A 17,511-nucleotide genomic window follows, 5' to 3' on the forward strand; every position below is an offset into this window, starting at 1 on the left:
CGCCTCTATAACACTAAGCTGGCAAAAATGCTAGCAGTGGACCTTCTCCCTTTTTCGTTTGTCGAAGGTGTGGGTTTCCTTGAACTCGTGGCAACATTGGCCCCTAAATGGAAGGTTCCTAGCCGGTACTATTTTGCCAGGGTTGCTGTTCCAGCACTACACAAAGAGGTGCTTGAGTTGGTGGGGGCAGCTTTGCAGAAGAGTGCTGTTCACACTATACACCTGACAACAGACATGTGGACCAGTTGCCAAGCCCTTGATTACATGTGCATCACTGCACACTGGGTCTCTTTTTCAGGGGTTATTAAACAGATAAATGCAGGTGGTGACTTGGTCGAGATTTTTAAGGGTGCTCGTAAACATGCACCATTAGCCATGTTTGGCATGGAGAAAAGTCATACTGCAGTCAACATTTTGGCTGACTTTAACAAAAAGGTCTTGAAATGGCTGCGCCCAAGACATTGCAAGGTTGGTTATGTTTCTACAGATAATGGCAGGAATGTAGTTAAGGCCATGGAGGACGGTTTCTATTTCAGAGTGCCGTGTTTGGCGCACTGTATCAACCTTGTTGTGCAAAATTTTTTTAAAAAAGAACTTGCAGTCGACAAAACACTGACCATCTGCAGAAGAATATGCACACATTTCAACCATTCTTTTAAGGCCCGGAAGGAGCTGAGGCGCAAGCAAAATGAACGTAGAATGCCAGTGAAAGCACTTATCCAGGAGGTGGCAACACGTTGGAACTCAACCTTCTACATGCTTGAGCGTCTGCATGAGCTGTTTCCAGTAGTCAATGAGTATTTCTACAACCTGGGTGGTGATACGACAGGAATGATGCTAGCGGTGGAGCAATGGCAGCTAGTTAAAAGCCTGACAGACATGCTTCGGCCTTTTGAGGTCTTCACGCGTGACGTGAGCAGGGAGGACTGTTCTTTGAGCAAAGCTATCCCACTGTTGCTGAAGCTCGAGCACCAAGTCAAGGTGGTGTCTTCACAATTAAGGGACGTTGGAAAGAACGAAGCACATGAGTTGGCGCAGAGATTATTACAACGCCTAGATAGCAATGAACGGCTTGTAAATATCAAGAAACAACAGCACTACATTTGTGCTACTATTCTGGATCCACGTTACAAAAAGCCATTGTTTGGCAAAGTAATAATTCCTTTTGAAACATCGGATGTTACAGAGTACAAAGGTTGGCTAGCTCAGTCAGCCATTCGTTTTGAAATAGAGCGGAAGGAAACTGTAGGAGAAGACAGTACTACTAGTGAATCAGCAGGCGATCAGGCGTCCCAAAAAAGCACTTCACCATCTGTGCCTGTGGCAGAAGTGAGTGACTTTCCCTCTGAGCCGTTAAGCACACCAGCAACCGTATCATCTGCACCAGGCGCATGCGATATGTCTGAAGCGAGTTGGCTAACTCAGCTAGGGTTTCCTGGTCCTAGAAAGGACACAGAAGTGCAAAGTACAGGAATCCGGGAGGACATTCTTTCAATGGTGCAGGCCTATCTGGATGACTCAACAGAGGTCAATATTACAGAGGACCCATTGGCGTATTGGCATGGGAAAAGAAAAATATGGCGAGAGCTCACCAACCTGGCTATCAATTACTTGTCTTGCCCACTCGCAAGCGTGTCTTCAGAACGTGTTTTTAGTTCTGCTGGTGGCATTGTGACTTCCAAAAGGTCCCGCCTCTTGCCCGCAAATGTGGAGCGGCTCACCTTGATAAAGATGAACCAGCACTTCATACCACCAGATTACAGAGTACGAGAATGCACGCAGGAAGAAGAGGACACCGCCCTACCCGAGGAAAGTTCTCCTCAGTTACCAGAAGTAACCCCGACTGATGATTTAGCAGAGTATGAGGACGAGTTCTGCTTCCCTGACAGCGAGTTCTGAAAATGACTCAATCATTCATTCATTAATTGTAAATAGTCCTCCTTATTCACTTTTATTCCTGTGTGTCTGTCTTTCTTTAGCAAGTGCTTCATCACATTCCCAACAAAACTGTAATCAAATCAACCAATAAAACAACAAGCCCATCAACAGAACTGTCTTGATTTTGATGCCGCAGCATTCCTCAGGTTCACAACAGTTAGTTGACACGAACTCAGTCCTGGTCGTCTATCCTGAGTCCTCCTCCTCCAGACTCACCCTATCCATTACCCATAATGCTGATGCCTGGATTCTGCACAATGAAGAAACTTACTTAACGTTGACGAGTCCCCCACTGTGAATTCCAGGTGGAGCCAGCCCTCAAACACAAATTACAGGTAAGATAAGCGTTTGGATGGGAGGTAGTATAATGGAGTATTTGGAGAGGCGAGAGAGTGACAGTGGTACTAGCAGCAAAGTCCTAGGGCTCATGAATTAACAAACTCTGTGACAGGCATTTACTTAGGAAAACATTTGGCCTATTGCACGTGAACCAACACGATGACAGTGTTCAGTTAAATGAAATTACTGCAAAACCACCACCCACCCAGCTCAAAAGTAGTAAAAAAACAGGTATGCTCAGATAAAGTTTGAAAAAGTATATTTATATCCCTAACAAAATAATCTCCCGCAAGACCCTCCCTAACCCCAACAAATAAATAGTCCTCAAAAGTCCCCAAAAAACCCAACTCCCAATTCCCACCCCCCAAAAGTCTCAAAAACAGGGGCAAGGGACACTCTATGGATGCAAGCTGTTAAGTTTGGCCTCCAGGGCATCATGCTTTAGGGCCAGGGCATCATATTTTTCTTGGAGGATGGCTTGATCTAGGCGGAGGCCCTCCACCACATTCTGATATTTGGTCCATTTCTGGACCTCCGCCTCTAGGTCGGACACTCTGCGGAGTGCACGGCGCAAGCGACCTTTAACAGTGCTGCGAGGTGCAGCTTTTGCTGCTCGGCGGTGGCGTCTTCCGGCACGGCTCCGGTTTGCTGGAGCACTGTGCTTACCGGTAGAACGTGGGGTAACAGAGGAGGATGTAGATGTTGTTAGGTTTGATGCACTGGAGTGCGTGTCGTCCCCCTCTAGTTCCACCAGTCGCCGATATTCAGCAACAGTTGCTTCCAGCCTCCGTTGCCGGGCCAGTACAGCCAGCATACTCCTCGTTGGTTTGGAGGTTTTAGTATTGCCAACTACATGAAGAAAGAAAGACATAATCTGTAACCAATGCTCTTTAAGAATATGATTAACACAAAATGATTCAGCAGGAAGTTGTGTCACAGTACAACTAGCAACTAGCCAGGGCAGTACAAAACTATTCAGGCCAGTATCATGGGCGTCCGCAGGGAGGGGCGCTTGAATCACCATTTCCCTTCCCACAACTCACTTGTATCCTTGGTTTGGTGCTCTTTCATATGAAAGAGATCTGGCAGAAGTGAGTGATTTTTCCTCTGAGCCGTTAACCACACCAGCAACCGTATCATCTGCACCAGGCCCAGGCGATATGTCTGTTTCCCTCCCTCTCTCTCTCTCTCTCTCTCTCTCTCTCTCTCTCTGTCTCACTCTTTCTGTCTCCCTTTGTCTCCCTCTACCTCGCTGTCTCTCTCTCTCTGTTTCCCTCCCTCACCCTCCCTCTGGCTCCCTCCCTCTCTCTCTCTCTCCTTCTGTCTTCCTCTCTCTCTGTCTCTGCCTCCATCTGTCTGTCGGTCCCAGCCTGCTGTAATTACCATATTGTAATTTGTCACTGGGCCACCACTGAATACACATCATATCCTATCTAAGAGTCAGATAGTACCTCCATGATCCAGCTTACCTGTACTCGCCACCGCCACCGTCTCCTTCCTCACAGTCTGTACTTCTTGCTCTTGATCCGACTCCTCTAGCGCCGCCTCCTCCCCAGATTGACCCTCGGACTCCGAGTCACTGATGACCACCACATCTGAGCTGGCCCCGCCACCAGATGTTCCACCTACAAAGTAGATTTAAGAATGTTAGATTACACCACTCCACTAGTATTTGGTCTATGAATGAAAAAATGTGAAAACAACAAAAAAATTAATTGACTGTCTACTCTAGTCTAAAGTAAAAATGTCCCTCCTTCCAGGGAAAGCTGTTGTCTTGCTTCATTTTTTTTGTCACAATTGTTGAATGCTTGCTTAATTTTAACACACACTATTTTTCTCTGAACAGACAGAAACTGGACTTCTAAGGACAAGAGGAACATCAACTTCAAACCAGGTGAAAGCTCGGCTCGACCACAAGAAATGTGTACCAATCCAGTACTCATCAACTCAGCACCAAGCACTTTTCCATTTCCAACTAACTTTATTTTCATATATGTGTTTACTTAAACTTTTAATAAAGCTTTTAAACTTGAATTGACTCTGTGGTTTTTAGTCCTCCAGAGAGTCCAGACTAGAGTGACTGAGCGAAAAGTTTTGCAATTTTTGCAAGGAGGAGTCTGTGCTGCTGACACTACCAGGTTTATTTATACAGTGTGCCAAACACGCCACTCTGAAATATTATTACTCTGGTCTTTGCTGTCCATAGTTCGGTTTGTGGAGAATTGTCCCTGCAACAGTTGGATTATTGATTTTGCTCCTATCTAAACCCTATTTTGAAACAATTAAATTAGGAATGCTTGGACAACAATAGGTCCTCTATATTTAAATGAAAACTTACTGGGGCCAGCAAAGGAGCACTCGCCGCCCTGGCCTGCATCCTCCTCCTTTGGAGCCACTGCTGCATCAGATTTTTCGGTCCGCTTGCCCCTGGGCGGACCTGACGTACAACATGAAAGAAATAACAGAAAACATTGATGATTGCTGCTTGCCGATGTCCTTGTCAACCAAATCAAACATTTAGAAAGAACAAGAACCTACTATTTCATCCAAAAAGAGGGCTACAAAGGAAGGACTGCACCTGAGCCTCTACTCTAGGGGCAGATTTACAAGCCCCTTGCAGCTCTTTTGCTCCATTCTTGCGTCAATTTTGTGACGCAGCGCCACAAGAGAGGCGCCATGGTGTGGCGTATATTAACAACGTGACGCATATGGGAGATGCATCCCATTCTAAAACCCTGCGCCATTAGGGAGCATTCCATCGCAAGGGAGGGCGTTCCTGCGCAGGAACGCATGCTAAAAGTGGCTATGGGGAATATATAAAATTTCAATCAGTCATTTAGGACAATGATGCGTCACTGAAACCCTGCGCCTGCATGAAGCAGACTTACGGCTTGACGCAGCATTGCTGGAGCTGCGCCATCGTTGCAACGCAACTCCATCAAAGAGCCGCCTTTACGGCACCGATGCGTAACGCTTCGGTGACGTTTTGGGACCATGGTGTGCCGTATTGTAAATACGGCGCACCATGGGTGGTGCTGCCGTGCCACACACTTTGCAGGGATGCGCAGGTAATTGCTAATCTGACACTTACGGGCATACTTACGAGTTCTGAGCTGGACACCTCCAGATGTGCACCAGAACAAATACGTAACGCAAAACTAACCTTGCGTCACGGCAGATGCGCCGCTATTACAATGCGGCAAACCCTGGCGCAAGGGTAGGCAGATGCGTGACGCATCTCGTGACGAAATAGGGGCGCATCTCTAGAGTCGCGTCGCGGGCGCAATGCAACTATAGCAGTGCTCAGGGCTGCCCAATACTCTACATACCGCATCAGTCCTTACGCCTGCTTCAAGCAAGCAGGCATAAAGAATTGACATAGCAGCGTCGCGGAAGTGCCTGCGTTAAATCTTGTAGATTTCACGCAGGCACTTTTGCGAGGCACACATCTGCCTGACCGGCACCCCCCACCCCCCACTCCCCCCCTGCGTGGGAACGCACCCATTGAGGCGCAGGCCCAGGCATTCACGTGGCGCATCTCCTTAGATGCATCACGTTGTACATGACTCGCAGGGATGCGCCACGTTTACGTCGCTGTGCGTCAGGTAAGGCAGTGTAAACGTGGAACAAGGGGCTTGTAAATCTGCCCCTTTGTGTCTAGCATTACCCAGTTCTGTAAAATACACTCATACTCAGCCCAATTAAATGAACACAAAATAGATAACAAATAAGCAGTGGCACCGGCACAGAGAAGGAGAACAGTGCACCTGAAATGCACAGAAGATTTTGAAATATTAATGAAAAAATTGCTACTACTACTCACCAAGACCGGGGACCTCCACTCCCAGCACGTCTAGCAGGTCACGCTCTCGGTCAAGGATGTCGGTCCAGCGGTGGGTGACCTGATTGTAGGTGCGCTGGACCCCCGTGATCTTAAAAAGGGCCCGGCACACCTGCCCCCACCGCTTCCGTCGCTCCTGGCTGTTGGTGTAACCAGCAGCAATCCTGCCGCCTGCCGCGATGGTCCTGGGGAGACGGCGCTGCACGTAAAAAACAAGTGCGCCCACCTCCTCAGGGCTGAAAATCTCCCGGGGCACCACCATTTCCGCCCTCAATCGACCACACGGGAGCCGGGCACGGGCTGCGGTGCCCGTCTTGGGCAGCTTCACAGCTGTCTTTACCATGTTCTGGGCAGGTGTGAGCAGTAAAGAAGAGACAAAATGAAAAAGAATAAGAGTAGGGAAGAAGGAAAGTAAAAGTTTAAAAAAGTAGTTCAAAAGTAAACAAAAGTATCTTAAAACACAAAAATATAGATCTAGAAAAATACAGGGATAGAAAATAAGTTAAATAGATCAAAAAAATATTAAAACAAGCAAAGGATGGCAGAGATATAGAGAGGATAGAAACACCATACCCAGACACATAGGAATGAATGAAAAACAAGATGGCGGCCCGATCACGTGCGCGTAAGTAAGTTCGCACGCGATTTCTCTCGCGAACTCGTGCGAACTTGTATTCGCAAGGCGCGAGTCGCGCGAGATTACACTTAGCGGGCGGAAACGGAAATACGTCACGCAAACAAAATGGCGGCGCCCATACTCAACCTTGAGGTAACTCGCACGAGTTCGCGGCCTCCACGGGCCAGTTCGCACTACGACGCGCCCCGCGAATAGGGCGAAATTACCGAAAAACGAGTTTTGCAAAAGCAAAACGAACGAGCAGGTGCAAAAGTTCGAGCTCATCATTTGTAACCATTTACCTGTAGTGCTTCCTGAAGGGGCCCTCCAGAATCCGGTTGCCTACTTGCAACTATTGTGTGACCCTGCTCTGACAGTCACAGAATAGTTACAAGTATGCCATTGCATCCTGTTAAAAAAAATTATTTACATTGCATTTGCTACAAAAAGGAAAGGGAGCAGACAAGCAGGTGCCAGCCTTCATTAATGTCAGTTGGGGCAGGGCAGGTGTTGTTGTTTGCAAAACTTAAAGCACTTAGCAGGTGTTTGTTCACTCAGTGGTCAATCAGAGGGTGTTGTGATGACACTGAGGGTGGCATGGGTGTGCCAGCCAGAGGGTGGCATGGGTGAACCAGAGTGCCAGTGTTGACAGAGGATGGCAGTGCTTTGCTTTGCCCCAATAATGTACACTGGTGAACTAGAGGGTGATGTGATGACACAGAGGGTGACATGGGTGAGCCAGAGGGTGGCATGGGTGACCAAAGAGAGTGCCAGTGGTGACAGAGGGTGGCAGTGATGAAGAAAGCTTAGCAAACAGGCTGGGCACGTAGAAACAACAAGTTCGCTAAACTGGCGACCCGACAAGTAAGTTCGCAATTTGCGAAATAGTACAAAACCCTCGCGAACTTGCAGAAACCTGTGCGAACACACACACCCCCCAAAAATCCGCTAATCCGCGAGAATTCGCGGATTTCGCGTATTTTCGCAATCCGCGAATACGCAAATCCGCAAATTCGCGGATTGCGAATCCGCAAAATCCGCCCATGCTTAATGGTTAGTCCTTATCGTGAGTGTATGGTCAAATCCGCGTACATTGATGGTGAGATTATCACTGATCCACAAATCAAGAGAGTCAGATTGATGACGATGATTGAAAGTATCAGTGGCGTTAGTTTCGGGGGAAAGTGAAACAATCTTCGAGTCACCACTTATGAGTAATGTTTCTTTCAATCAAAATGTTGCACAGAGGCTAGCGTCAGTCAGAGAGTCCAGCGTAACAAACTCTTTGGCATTGCGGAGGGTGCTGCTTCAAGCATCGCCCACCGTGAGGTCAACAGGGTGCTCCAGGTCCCTGAGGAGCACTAACTCCCTTGTCCTAATCCCTCCTAGACTCAAATGTAAAAAGACCCAATCCCGGGCATTTTCTGGTAACGTTCCTACGATTTGGAACTCTCTCCCCAAAGATCTTCGCTGCAACCCCTCTTACCCTCTCTTCAAAAGGAACTCAAAGTACTTCTTCTCAACAAATATTGGTGTACCTAATGCCTTTGATCCTGAACTTGCTCACTCTTTACTCTTCCCCTACCCACTCCTTCCCCACACACTCTCCCCCTTTCATTCTCCCTCCCCTCCACTGCACCCCCTTCTTTCTCCGATCTTTAAAACTTCATCTTCCCCTTTAATGTTATCTTTGTTTTCTTTGCTCTCATTGCTCCTCTAAATGCATTGCTACATCCCTTGTAAATTCTCTGCACATTGTTGTTTGTTTATTTTCTATTATTATGTTTTACCTTCCCTGTAAAGCGCTCTGATACTCTTGGGTCCAGCAGCGCTATATAAAACCTTTGAAATAAATAAATAAATAAATATATTAAAAAAAGATGCGGGGTGCCACCGCCACCGCGGCGGTCGCATCCCGCATCTTTGACATCGCAGCGGGCGTTCCCAGCACCGCTAGGGAGGCGGGCGGACCCGCCATCCTAATGGGGGCTTATGTGTCCAAAGTGAGAGCCCTGGAGTGAGTGCAAGTGTGTAGAACTGGAGCCAAGGCTTAACTTACCCTTGTGAGTCTTATGATCATCCTTCCCATTTGATTACATTTGATTGCAGAGCCAATGATGAGGTAATACCCCGGACCACTCTGTCGCAAGCTCTCCTCCCTTCTTCCACTTCCCTCCCAACCCAGCCTCCCTCCTCTCAGGCCTAGCGGTGCTGCTAGTGAAGTCATTATCATCTAAAAATGGCAGGGCTGCAGCGAGGAGGCTTTGATGTAACCAAACAGCCCTATGTCAAGTTCCAGATGGACGTGTGGACCTGACGCGGTGAGTCACCCATGAAGACAGGTAAACATCAGACAAGGAAACAGAGCCGCCTCCATGAGGGCCCGCACAGCTGTCTGAGAGTTCAGAACAAAGTAAGTAAACAACATGCTCAACTGTCCTAGTAATGCATGGTGGAAATTTCCTCTTTGCGCCTCCTAAGGGCGTCATTGCCGTGCCCGGGGCAGCTTGTTCTCCCACTGATTTGGCTGTACACCGCCTGCCTGTCCTTGGGAGAGCTACCAATGCTGACGTGAAAATGCCAGAGGGAAGGAGAGATGGGTCCTGGATTGATTAGTCAGGGCCTGTAACTGATTTGTTTAGAACCAATCTCGAGCTGTTCTCGGTTTTGCCTTGTTAGCAGGACAAAAGGTAGTCAGAGGTAAAGGAAGGATAGATATGGTTGTGCACAGCTCAGCCTGAGAGTCAGAAAGACGGCCGGGTAGGTATGAGCAATTTAATGTTGTTTCTGCTCTCGATTAGGTTAAACTTTTTGTCTCCAGCCTGTGAGACAGTCTGTAGTTTTCCTTCTGACCCGAGAGCAGTAGCATGTGTTCAAAATAAAATGTGAGGAGTATTTAGAAAGGAATGCAGAGTGCTGTCTCAGAACGAAAATGGGCTTCTTTAGAGTCTCTGCTGAACCGGCCTCCATCCTCAACGGGAGACACAAATATCTCTGTTCAGGACCCTGCACATTTCTTCTCATTTTGAGTGTCAGCCATCTGACTGCTTTGTTTCTTTGATGGCCAGTTCCTGTAAGTCAGTGACTAAAAATGCCCTTTTAGGTGAACACAACAAGGTCTGGCAGAACATCGTGATCAAAAAATTTCTAATTCATTCATATAACTAAAACCCCAGGTTCTCATCTTGAAGAAGAGTGACTGCACCCTTTTTAAATTCATGACTATCAGGAAATTAAGAAGATTCCTCTGTGTTATGCCCCACCATTTATTTTCATCAACAATACATTCCCTTCAATGTTAGATTATTGTAACACATTGTCAAAAGTAGAGGTGGGCGAGTGGAGCAACTCAGCCTTCTTGCGGAACTCCACAGAATTCCACTGAGCTTTTTGGCAACTTGACAGAATTCCGCATAGTGCAACTCCACAAACTCTGCCCATCCTTACCAGAAATCAGCTTACCTGCACGAGGGTGAAGTGACATCGGAACCTGCTGTGGACAACAATGGGGGACTTCAAAGAAGAAGCCTCAGGAGAAGACTTCAAAGGAGTCCTGTGGAATCCAAAGGTGGATGCTGGAAGTAGAGAACCTGCAAGCGGGGGGGACAGAGTGTATGCCACTCGGAGGTGACCAGGAGGCACGGAAGCACAATGCCCACCGATGTCAGAAGGTTCAGAGGAGACAAAGGTGAACTTGTCGCTGCAGCTGCGAGGACCAGGTGGCACTGACAAAGCAGGAGCTGTACACAAGATGTCCCACATCAGATGTTTGTGTCTAGGTGGTCAGTGTCCAGTGGGAGCACCAAAAAGCCTTGGTAGCCGCAACTGGCATGGAGAACAAAAAGGAGCAAACGTTGGGACCAACCAGATCCAAGGGACTCACCAAATACAGGAGAGTCAGAGCAGACCCTGAGCAAACAGGGGAGCCCACTGAAGCAAAGGGAGACCGTCGATAGGACCCATAGGCTAGAGGCACAGGAGTCCCAAGAGGACCTCAAGCTGCTCATCAAAGTCAGAGGTCCACGATGCAGGAGATGCAGGGAGGACTCTGTTCTTCAGGAAGTGAGGTGTTGGAGGCCGGAGTTTCTTGTAGCCTGAAGATCTCTGGAGTGTAGAGCTAACACACCTTGGCAACGGCAAGTCAATGTAGTGCACAGGGGATTGGTCCCAGCGGACCCGACGAGGGATACTGTCCTCCAAATTGCTGAGAAGACAGGTCAAGCCTCTTTAGAGTTGAAGAACCACCTCCTGTGTTGCTGGGCCTCAGGAAGGGTGTAGAACGAGATGAGCAGCAGACCGGTCATCTTTGTTGTGGTGCCTACAGATGCAGGGGAGTGACTCCTTCACTCCAAGTGAGATTTCCTTGGATGTCCATTATGACCACAGGTCTTCTGGAGAACCTGGATGAAACACAGACAATGCAGCAGACTTGAAGAACAGCGAGACCAGGAGCAGCAGGAGTCTTCCTTGATGCAGTCTCAGATTCAGCCAACGTCCAAGTGTCCAAGAGATTGAAGAGCGATGTAGTTTCAGGGTTGAGTCTGCCCCAAGATGAATCTGAGGACCCACCCTAAGAGGATCCCTTTACTACCCTAAGGAAAGGGCTGGGATGACTTGGGGTTCCACCAGGAGGAGGCGTTGGACAGAGGGGAGGATAGTCCCATGTCCTCCGTCCAGTTTCACACCAGAGGAGGAACCAAGGGTTCCTGAACTGGTTCAAACAGGAGTGTGTGAGGAGGGCACCAAATGTGCCCTCCAAAGCAGCCTGGTAGCGCTGGCAAGTGCCCCCACCCCAGCCCAATACTCTAAGTCCTGTCTGTGACAGGAAACCTATTGTTCTACCTTCCTCTCCTTGAGCTTGGCTCAGCAGTAGGAGGGCAGAATTGCATATGTGGTCGGCAGCAGAATTTGTTTGCTGACAGACTCTAAAATGCTGTTCCCCTAAGATGCACCCCAGTACATGGGATCATAGTTCCAACACTGGAATCAGCATCAGGGTATGATTCCAACATGTTTGATGCCAAACATGACTGAGTTCAGTGCAGTCATTAAATAGTTAGACATCTCCTAATGACTGATGTCCACTATATGTCTTTAAATGGCTGACTGCACATACAAAGACTGGAGAATCAACTCCAGGGTTTGTATTGGGTTTTCTGTTTATGCAAGGGCACCCTCACCTTTGTAACTAAGCACCCTACCCTCAGCACTGAAGAGCCTGCCGTGTCAATTTAAGGGAAAAGCACATTTGCTGGGGTCCTGATTAACAGGATCCCAGCAGACTAGAGGAAAAACACACTGACACCAGGGAAAGAGTAGGGGTAACCATGCTAGAAGGATACTACCTTCCTACAGCAGTTTTAAAACTGCACAGTAGCAGGCCTGAGACATTTTTAAAAGGGCTGCTTAAGTGGGTGGCACAATCAGTGCTGCAGGCCCACTAGTAGCATTTCATTTACTGGCCCTGGGTACAGACAGTACCACTTTACTAGAGATTTACAGGTAAATTAAACGTGAAAATTGGGTGTAAGCCACTTTTACCAGGATGGAGAGAGCACAAGTACTTTGCCACTGGTTAGCAGTGGTAAAATGTGCAGAGTCCTAAAGCCAAACATAAACTAAGTCAGCAAAACATGAGCATTGAAGGTAAAAAAGTTTGACGAGAACAACACCAAGGATGCCAAGTCTAACACTGCCTTTACCCAAGGCATGTCATTAGTTGTTATTCTATCACTACTGGGAGAGCATTTTACCCTGGCTGCTTGTAACTTGTGCCTTTTGGTGGGTTGACCCCCTGCACTCCTGGATGAACATTATGAAATAATTGCATTGGCTGCCCCTGACATATGTGTGCTGTGGACTGGTATTATGTAACTTCGTAGGACATTTAAGTCTTTTCACTTGAAGATTATGGTTCCAGTATAAATCTTACACTAGACAGCACACACTGGGTTGTATGTGGGAACAACGATTTCCACAACCACGACTTCCCTAGTCAGCGCTCACACTAGTATCTTGTTCTAAATAGATATCAACTTCTCGGTGGCCGCGGACGGTATTACAATAATTGTGACAGTATGGAGTTTTGTGGAGGGTTTACACAACATGCTGAGAGCACATACCCAGGAGACAATGTTTAGTGTCGGGGTCTTGCTTCAAATCACTGCATCACATACATCCACACTGCGATGAACTCTGCCCTGCCCGAACACTAGACTGACCCAGCTGGCTGAGTCGTTGTTCGGGCAAGTCGTTGCTCAGCTTTCGTGACTCCGGAACTCGTTGTTACGGGAGTTGTTGTTCAGGATGTTTGCCTGCACACTCATCTTGGTGCCATGATGTGAAGCTTGTGTTGTGCAAGGCATCCTGTCTGTGAGACAACTGCAACAACAAGGTGATGGATGAATTAATCTCAGCCACTGGCAATCACTTGGGGCTGCCATCCCAGTCCATTGTTTTTCATACATCATGCCACCTCAGTTTGGAACCATCAATATGCAAATCAGTCTGGACCCTTCTCCAGTAGGAACATTCCAGAATGAACTGCCAGGCCAGGTTCTCCCTGAACCATTTTTTCCCTGATTAGGGCACATCAGTCAGGCATAGCGTAGTTCCAGTCGCACAGTGAGCACGGGAACCACATCTGGGCATATCTTTTGCACTTATGATGTCAACTGCACCAACAGCAAGTTGTGAATGGAATGCTTGAATTAATCTCAGCCACTGTCAATTGTTCAGGGCTGCATCTCAGTCCATTGCTTTTCACCTTCCAGGCCACCTCGGTTTAGACCTAGCCATGTGAAAATCAGTCTTTTGATCCTGCTCCAATGGGAACAGTCCAGTCCGAACTGGCAGGTCAGGTCCTCCGTCAACCTGAACACAAGCAACCCAAGACCAATTCAACCCTGATTAGAGCTTGGTTACAGTGGGCATGGGACCAACATCAGGAAATGACTGTAGCACTTAGGGTGTCAAATGCAGCAGCAACAATATGATGGATTGAATGCTTGAATTAATCTCAGCCACTGGCAAATTTTTGGGGCCGCATCACAGTCCATCAATGTTTGCCAGCCATGCAACCTAAGGTTGGACCCAGCCATATGCACATCAGTCTTGAGCCTCCTCCAAAAGGAACAGTCCAGCCTGAACAGCCAGGCTAGTGGCTCCCACCCCAGCACAAGCAACCAAAGACCAATTTCTCCTGATTAGGGCTCATCAGTCGGGTATAGCTTGCTTCTAATGGCACAGGTAGCACGGGGCCCATCTCTGAGCATACCTGTGGTACCTAGAGCATTAACTGCAACAAGGTGTGAATGGAATGCTAGAATTGGTCTCCATCACTAGCAATCGCTCACGGCGGCATCCCAGTCTATCCTTTTTCACCCACCATGGCACCTCAGTTGGTACCCAGTCATACGCCATTCAGTCTGGACCCTGCTCCAATAGGAACAGTCCAGTATGAACCGCCTAGCCAGGTACTCCCTGAACTAGAACACAAGCCACCCCAGTCCGGTTTCGCACTGATTACAGCTCATCCAATGGGAATAGCTTGGTTCCAGTGGCACATTGAGCACAGGACCAATGTCTGAGCATTCCTGTCTCACTGTCTCCCCAAGGATGTCAACTGCAACAACAACAAAAACAAGGTGATGGAGGGAATGCTTGAATTTATTTCAACCACTTTAAATCGCTCGAGCCACACATGGGATGACAGCAGCAGACTGATCTTACTAAGTATGACTATGTGCTGTATTTGTTGCTGCACTCCATTTAATTAAACATTAGTAATTTAAAAACGAATATGTGTTCTTACAACGAATTGCGTTGCAACGCATGCCTTTACCACGCATGCGTTACAACGGAATGCTTTTTCTTCGCATAGGCTTTTCCTCTAATACTTCTGTGGTGACGTCGTACGTCGTTAAGAGGAAACGGAAGTTTCTTACCGTTTCCTCTTAAAGGATGCCGTTTGCCTGCACATCTCGACGTTTTTTGAGGTGAGTTTCATTTTATGGGGGGGAGATCCCCCCAAGCCCCCATTTTTTTGTTACCCTTTACCACATATGCCATTACTACGTACCTCGTAGTAATGGTATGCGTGGTAAAGGCTTTAGTGGTAACCACGCATGCGTTGTAATGCATGCGTGGTTAATGTTTCCGTGGAAACGGCCGCGTTGTAGTGGCCGTTTTCCTTTAAAAACATTAAGAGGTGCACCCATCCTTGTAGTTCTCCAAGCCAACACATATTATAAAGGGCTATCAGCACTCTGGCTGTGACTAAGGGGGTGGAATTTGGGGTGTTATCACAGCAAAGTGGGCATGCTTCAGTAGTGATGGAATAGGTTTCAGTGCCATGGTGGATGACTTTGCTGCCGTGCTTGGCATGAGGCTAGATGATGGAAAACATAGTGGTGTTATGTTATTTGTATATGAATGGGCAGATATCACCCAGGGAGTTATCCCAGCAGCTTAAGAAAGAAAGGAGTTGCCCCGACAGGGCCTTATTAAATAGCTAGGTTTTCGTTTTCCAGTGGAATTCTATGATATTGCTGGCATCTCTGATGTGGACGTTGTGCCAGGTATTGTGAGCTAGGTGCAAAAAGGCACTGCCACCAGCTCTGGCTCTTCAGATGTGAGGGACGTGGGCGAGCAGGAGGCCAGCTGACCAGAGTTATCTGGGGCCGTAGACATAGTGCCCTGGGGTTGCAACAGGCATGTGTGCCAACTTTTTGTACCCTCTAGACACTATGGTATTATAGACGAGGCTGCAGCCACTTGTACAGCCCCTTTTGTAATAATGATAGTGCACATGCAGCGCCAGCCCACTCTTCACCTGTGCTATGGGCGTGTGCGCAGAGGCTAAAGGGACCTAAATAAGCGCACTGAGGCCAGTCCTCTGGAGGTGGCAAATGAGATCTCATGGTCCCCCAGGTAACTCTCTGCAGGCAGGTGCAGTTACTCACTGCACTAGGCAGCCAGTGGATCTCTTTCCCCTCTTAAAGTGTAGGCACCACTGCAGCTGCACTGTGAAACATGGCTAGTGTGTAAACAGCTGCTCAATATTTTATTGAATGAACTGCCCCAATGGCAGGTGTGGGTTCACAGCTGCCCTGATGGCAGTACAATAATTGCAATAGGGTGCACTGTCCTTGTTTGTGCCTGGTACACCTGCAGAAAAGTTCACCATGGCGCAAACAAAAACAGTGGGTCCAATCTCTAAAATGGGCCCCAGTCAGTGTGTGAAAGTTGAGACTGTTCTATGGGTGAAACATATTACAACAGCAACCAATCACACAGAGGGTGGCCAAGAAGACATGAAGTCATAAACCAAACATCTATTTGAATTCACTATGTCGGCAAAGGTCTTTGTAGCTTTGCCCCCCATTTTGAGAAACAATAAGTTGAGGAGGAAAAATTGAGTTTACAGGGAAAGGATCAACAGTTTGTGATGTCTCTGGGAGCTTCATTGCCAGATGCCATTTACCCCCTGAAGTGATCTTTGACATGGTTGTAGACTAGGAGCACAAGCTTGATACCCCTCCAGCGCACTCTCAGACCATACCAGGCCATGTCAAAAGACCGCCTTCATTCAATTTTCTTGCCGCTGGGTTTTTGTAAAGTTGTAGCATAATCATCTCATGGGTAAGACAATCTCAAAGTTTACACCAGTTACTGAGATGCAACAACAGCAGAGTGCACAGGTTTATCACCATACCACTTGCACTGGGCGAAGGGTGTCAAGGACATGTTATGCCTATGCCCACTAACCTTTAGCAACCTCCCACAGAAAACAACTTCTCTTCAATTGACACTGCTGACACCAAGCTGTCTGCAATGCCAGGGCCTGCTTCACTGAAATGTACACTGCCTATCACGTAAGGATCATTACATCTATCGTTTGGAGCTGGGGTTACATTAAGCTCTTTACCTGCTGCTGCTCACAATCATGAGACACTGCATAAACGTTTACTAGATACTGCATAAAACCTGAAAAGGTGTCCCTTTTCTGTCACGTTTTCTTTCTTATTAGATTTTGGAATCTTCAAACTTTGTGAAGCATGTGAAGTTTAAAAAAAATATGTACAAAGTTGCAAGATTCATGTCCCACTTGTCACAAACGCACTCAAGATATCTCAACCTATTCAGTCCTAAATAGGGGAAATGCCCACTAGTCTCTTAAGAGTTTTCCCTGTAAGAAGCATGCCGAGTCCATTTTTCGGTCCCAGTAAAAACAGTGAAATGTGAGACCTTACAAATGAGGTGACGTCATTGCAGATGTAATAACAGATATGTCAACAAAGCGCTGGCAGGCAGGTACCAGTTAAAAATTCTTGAAGTTTTTTTTATACCTTCCTAGAGATGTCAGGCCTCTGTGCAGGGTAAAGTTTGGGTCCCATTTAGATAGCTGGGTGCTGTTCATTTAATTTAGTAAAAAAATAGACGGTGGTCTTTACAGACACAGGCTCATACACACACATAAAAATGACTGCATTTAGAATGTAAATTATTTCAGTTTCCTGTTCTTCTTTATGTCAACGTGACCATTAAATGTTTCGCACCAACCAAGTCATATATCAATTCCCTGGCAGTCACACTGTCAGGGGAAATGATGTGACAATAGAAACCCTGCAGTACTTCACCAACACACAGAGGAAAAGCTTTTTAATGCTAATGTAATTACATTTCAAGAGATTTACTGCCAAGGACAGGCAGGAGGAGACATGTCTGATGACAGACTGTCCCGCCCCACAGAATGAGAGCTTGAAGATGCGCCTTT

General features: G+C 47.3%; 1 protein-coding gene across 1 annotated transcript in view; it reads right to left on the bottom strand.

The window, feature by feature from the left end:
- Window positions 1-2,606: 2,606 nt before the first annotated feature.
- The window catches only part of LOC144783141 (uncharacterized), a 67,204-nt gene continuing 52,299 nt past the window's right edge, over window positions 2,607-17,511 (bottom strand). Inside the window, exons 2-3 of the mRNA XM_078662274.1 lie at window positions 3,747-3,902; window positions 2,607-3,126 (exon numbers count right to left, since the gene is read on the bottom strand). Of these exons, the coding sequence (XP_078518400.1) occupies window positions 2,675-3,126; window positions 3,747-3,902 (608 nt within the window). The 3' untranslated portion in view covers window positions 2,607-2,674. The remainder of the gene's footprint in view (window positions 3,127-3,746; window positions 3,903-17,511) is intronic.

The sequence above is a fragment of the Lissotriton helveticus genome, chromosome 9, assembly GCF_964261635.1.
Source record: "Lissotriton helveticus chromosome 9, aLisHel1.1, whole genome shotgun sequence".
In the NCBI taxonomy this organism is placed as follows: domain Eukaryota; kingdom Metazoa; phylum Chordata; class Amphibia; order Caudata; family Salamandridae; genus Lissotriton; species Lissotriton helveticus.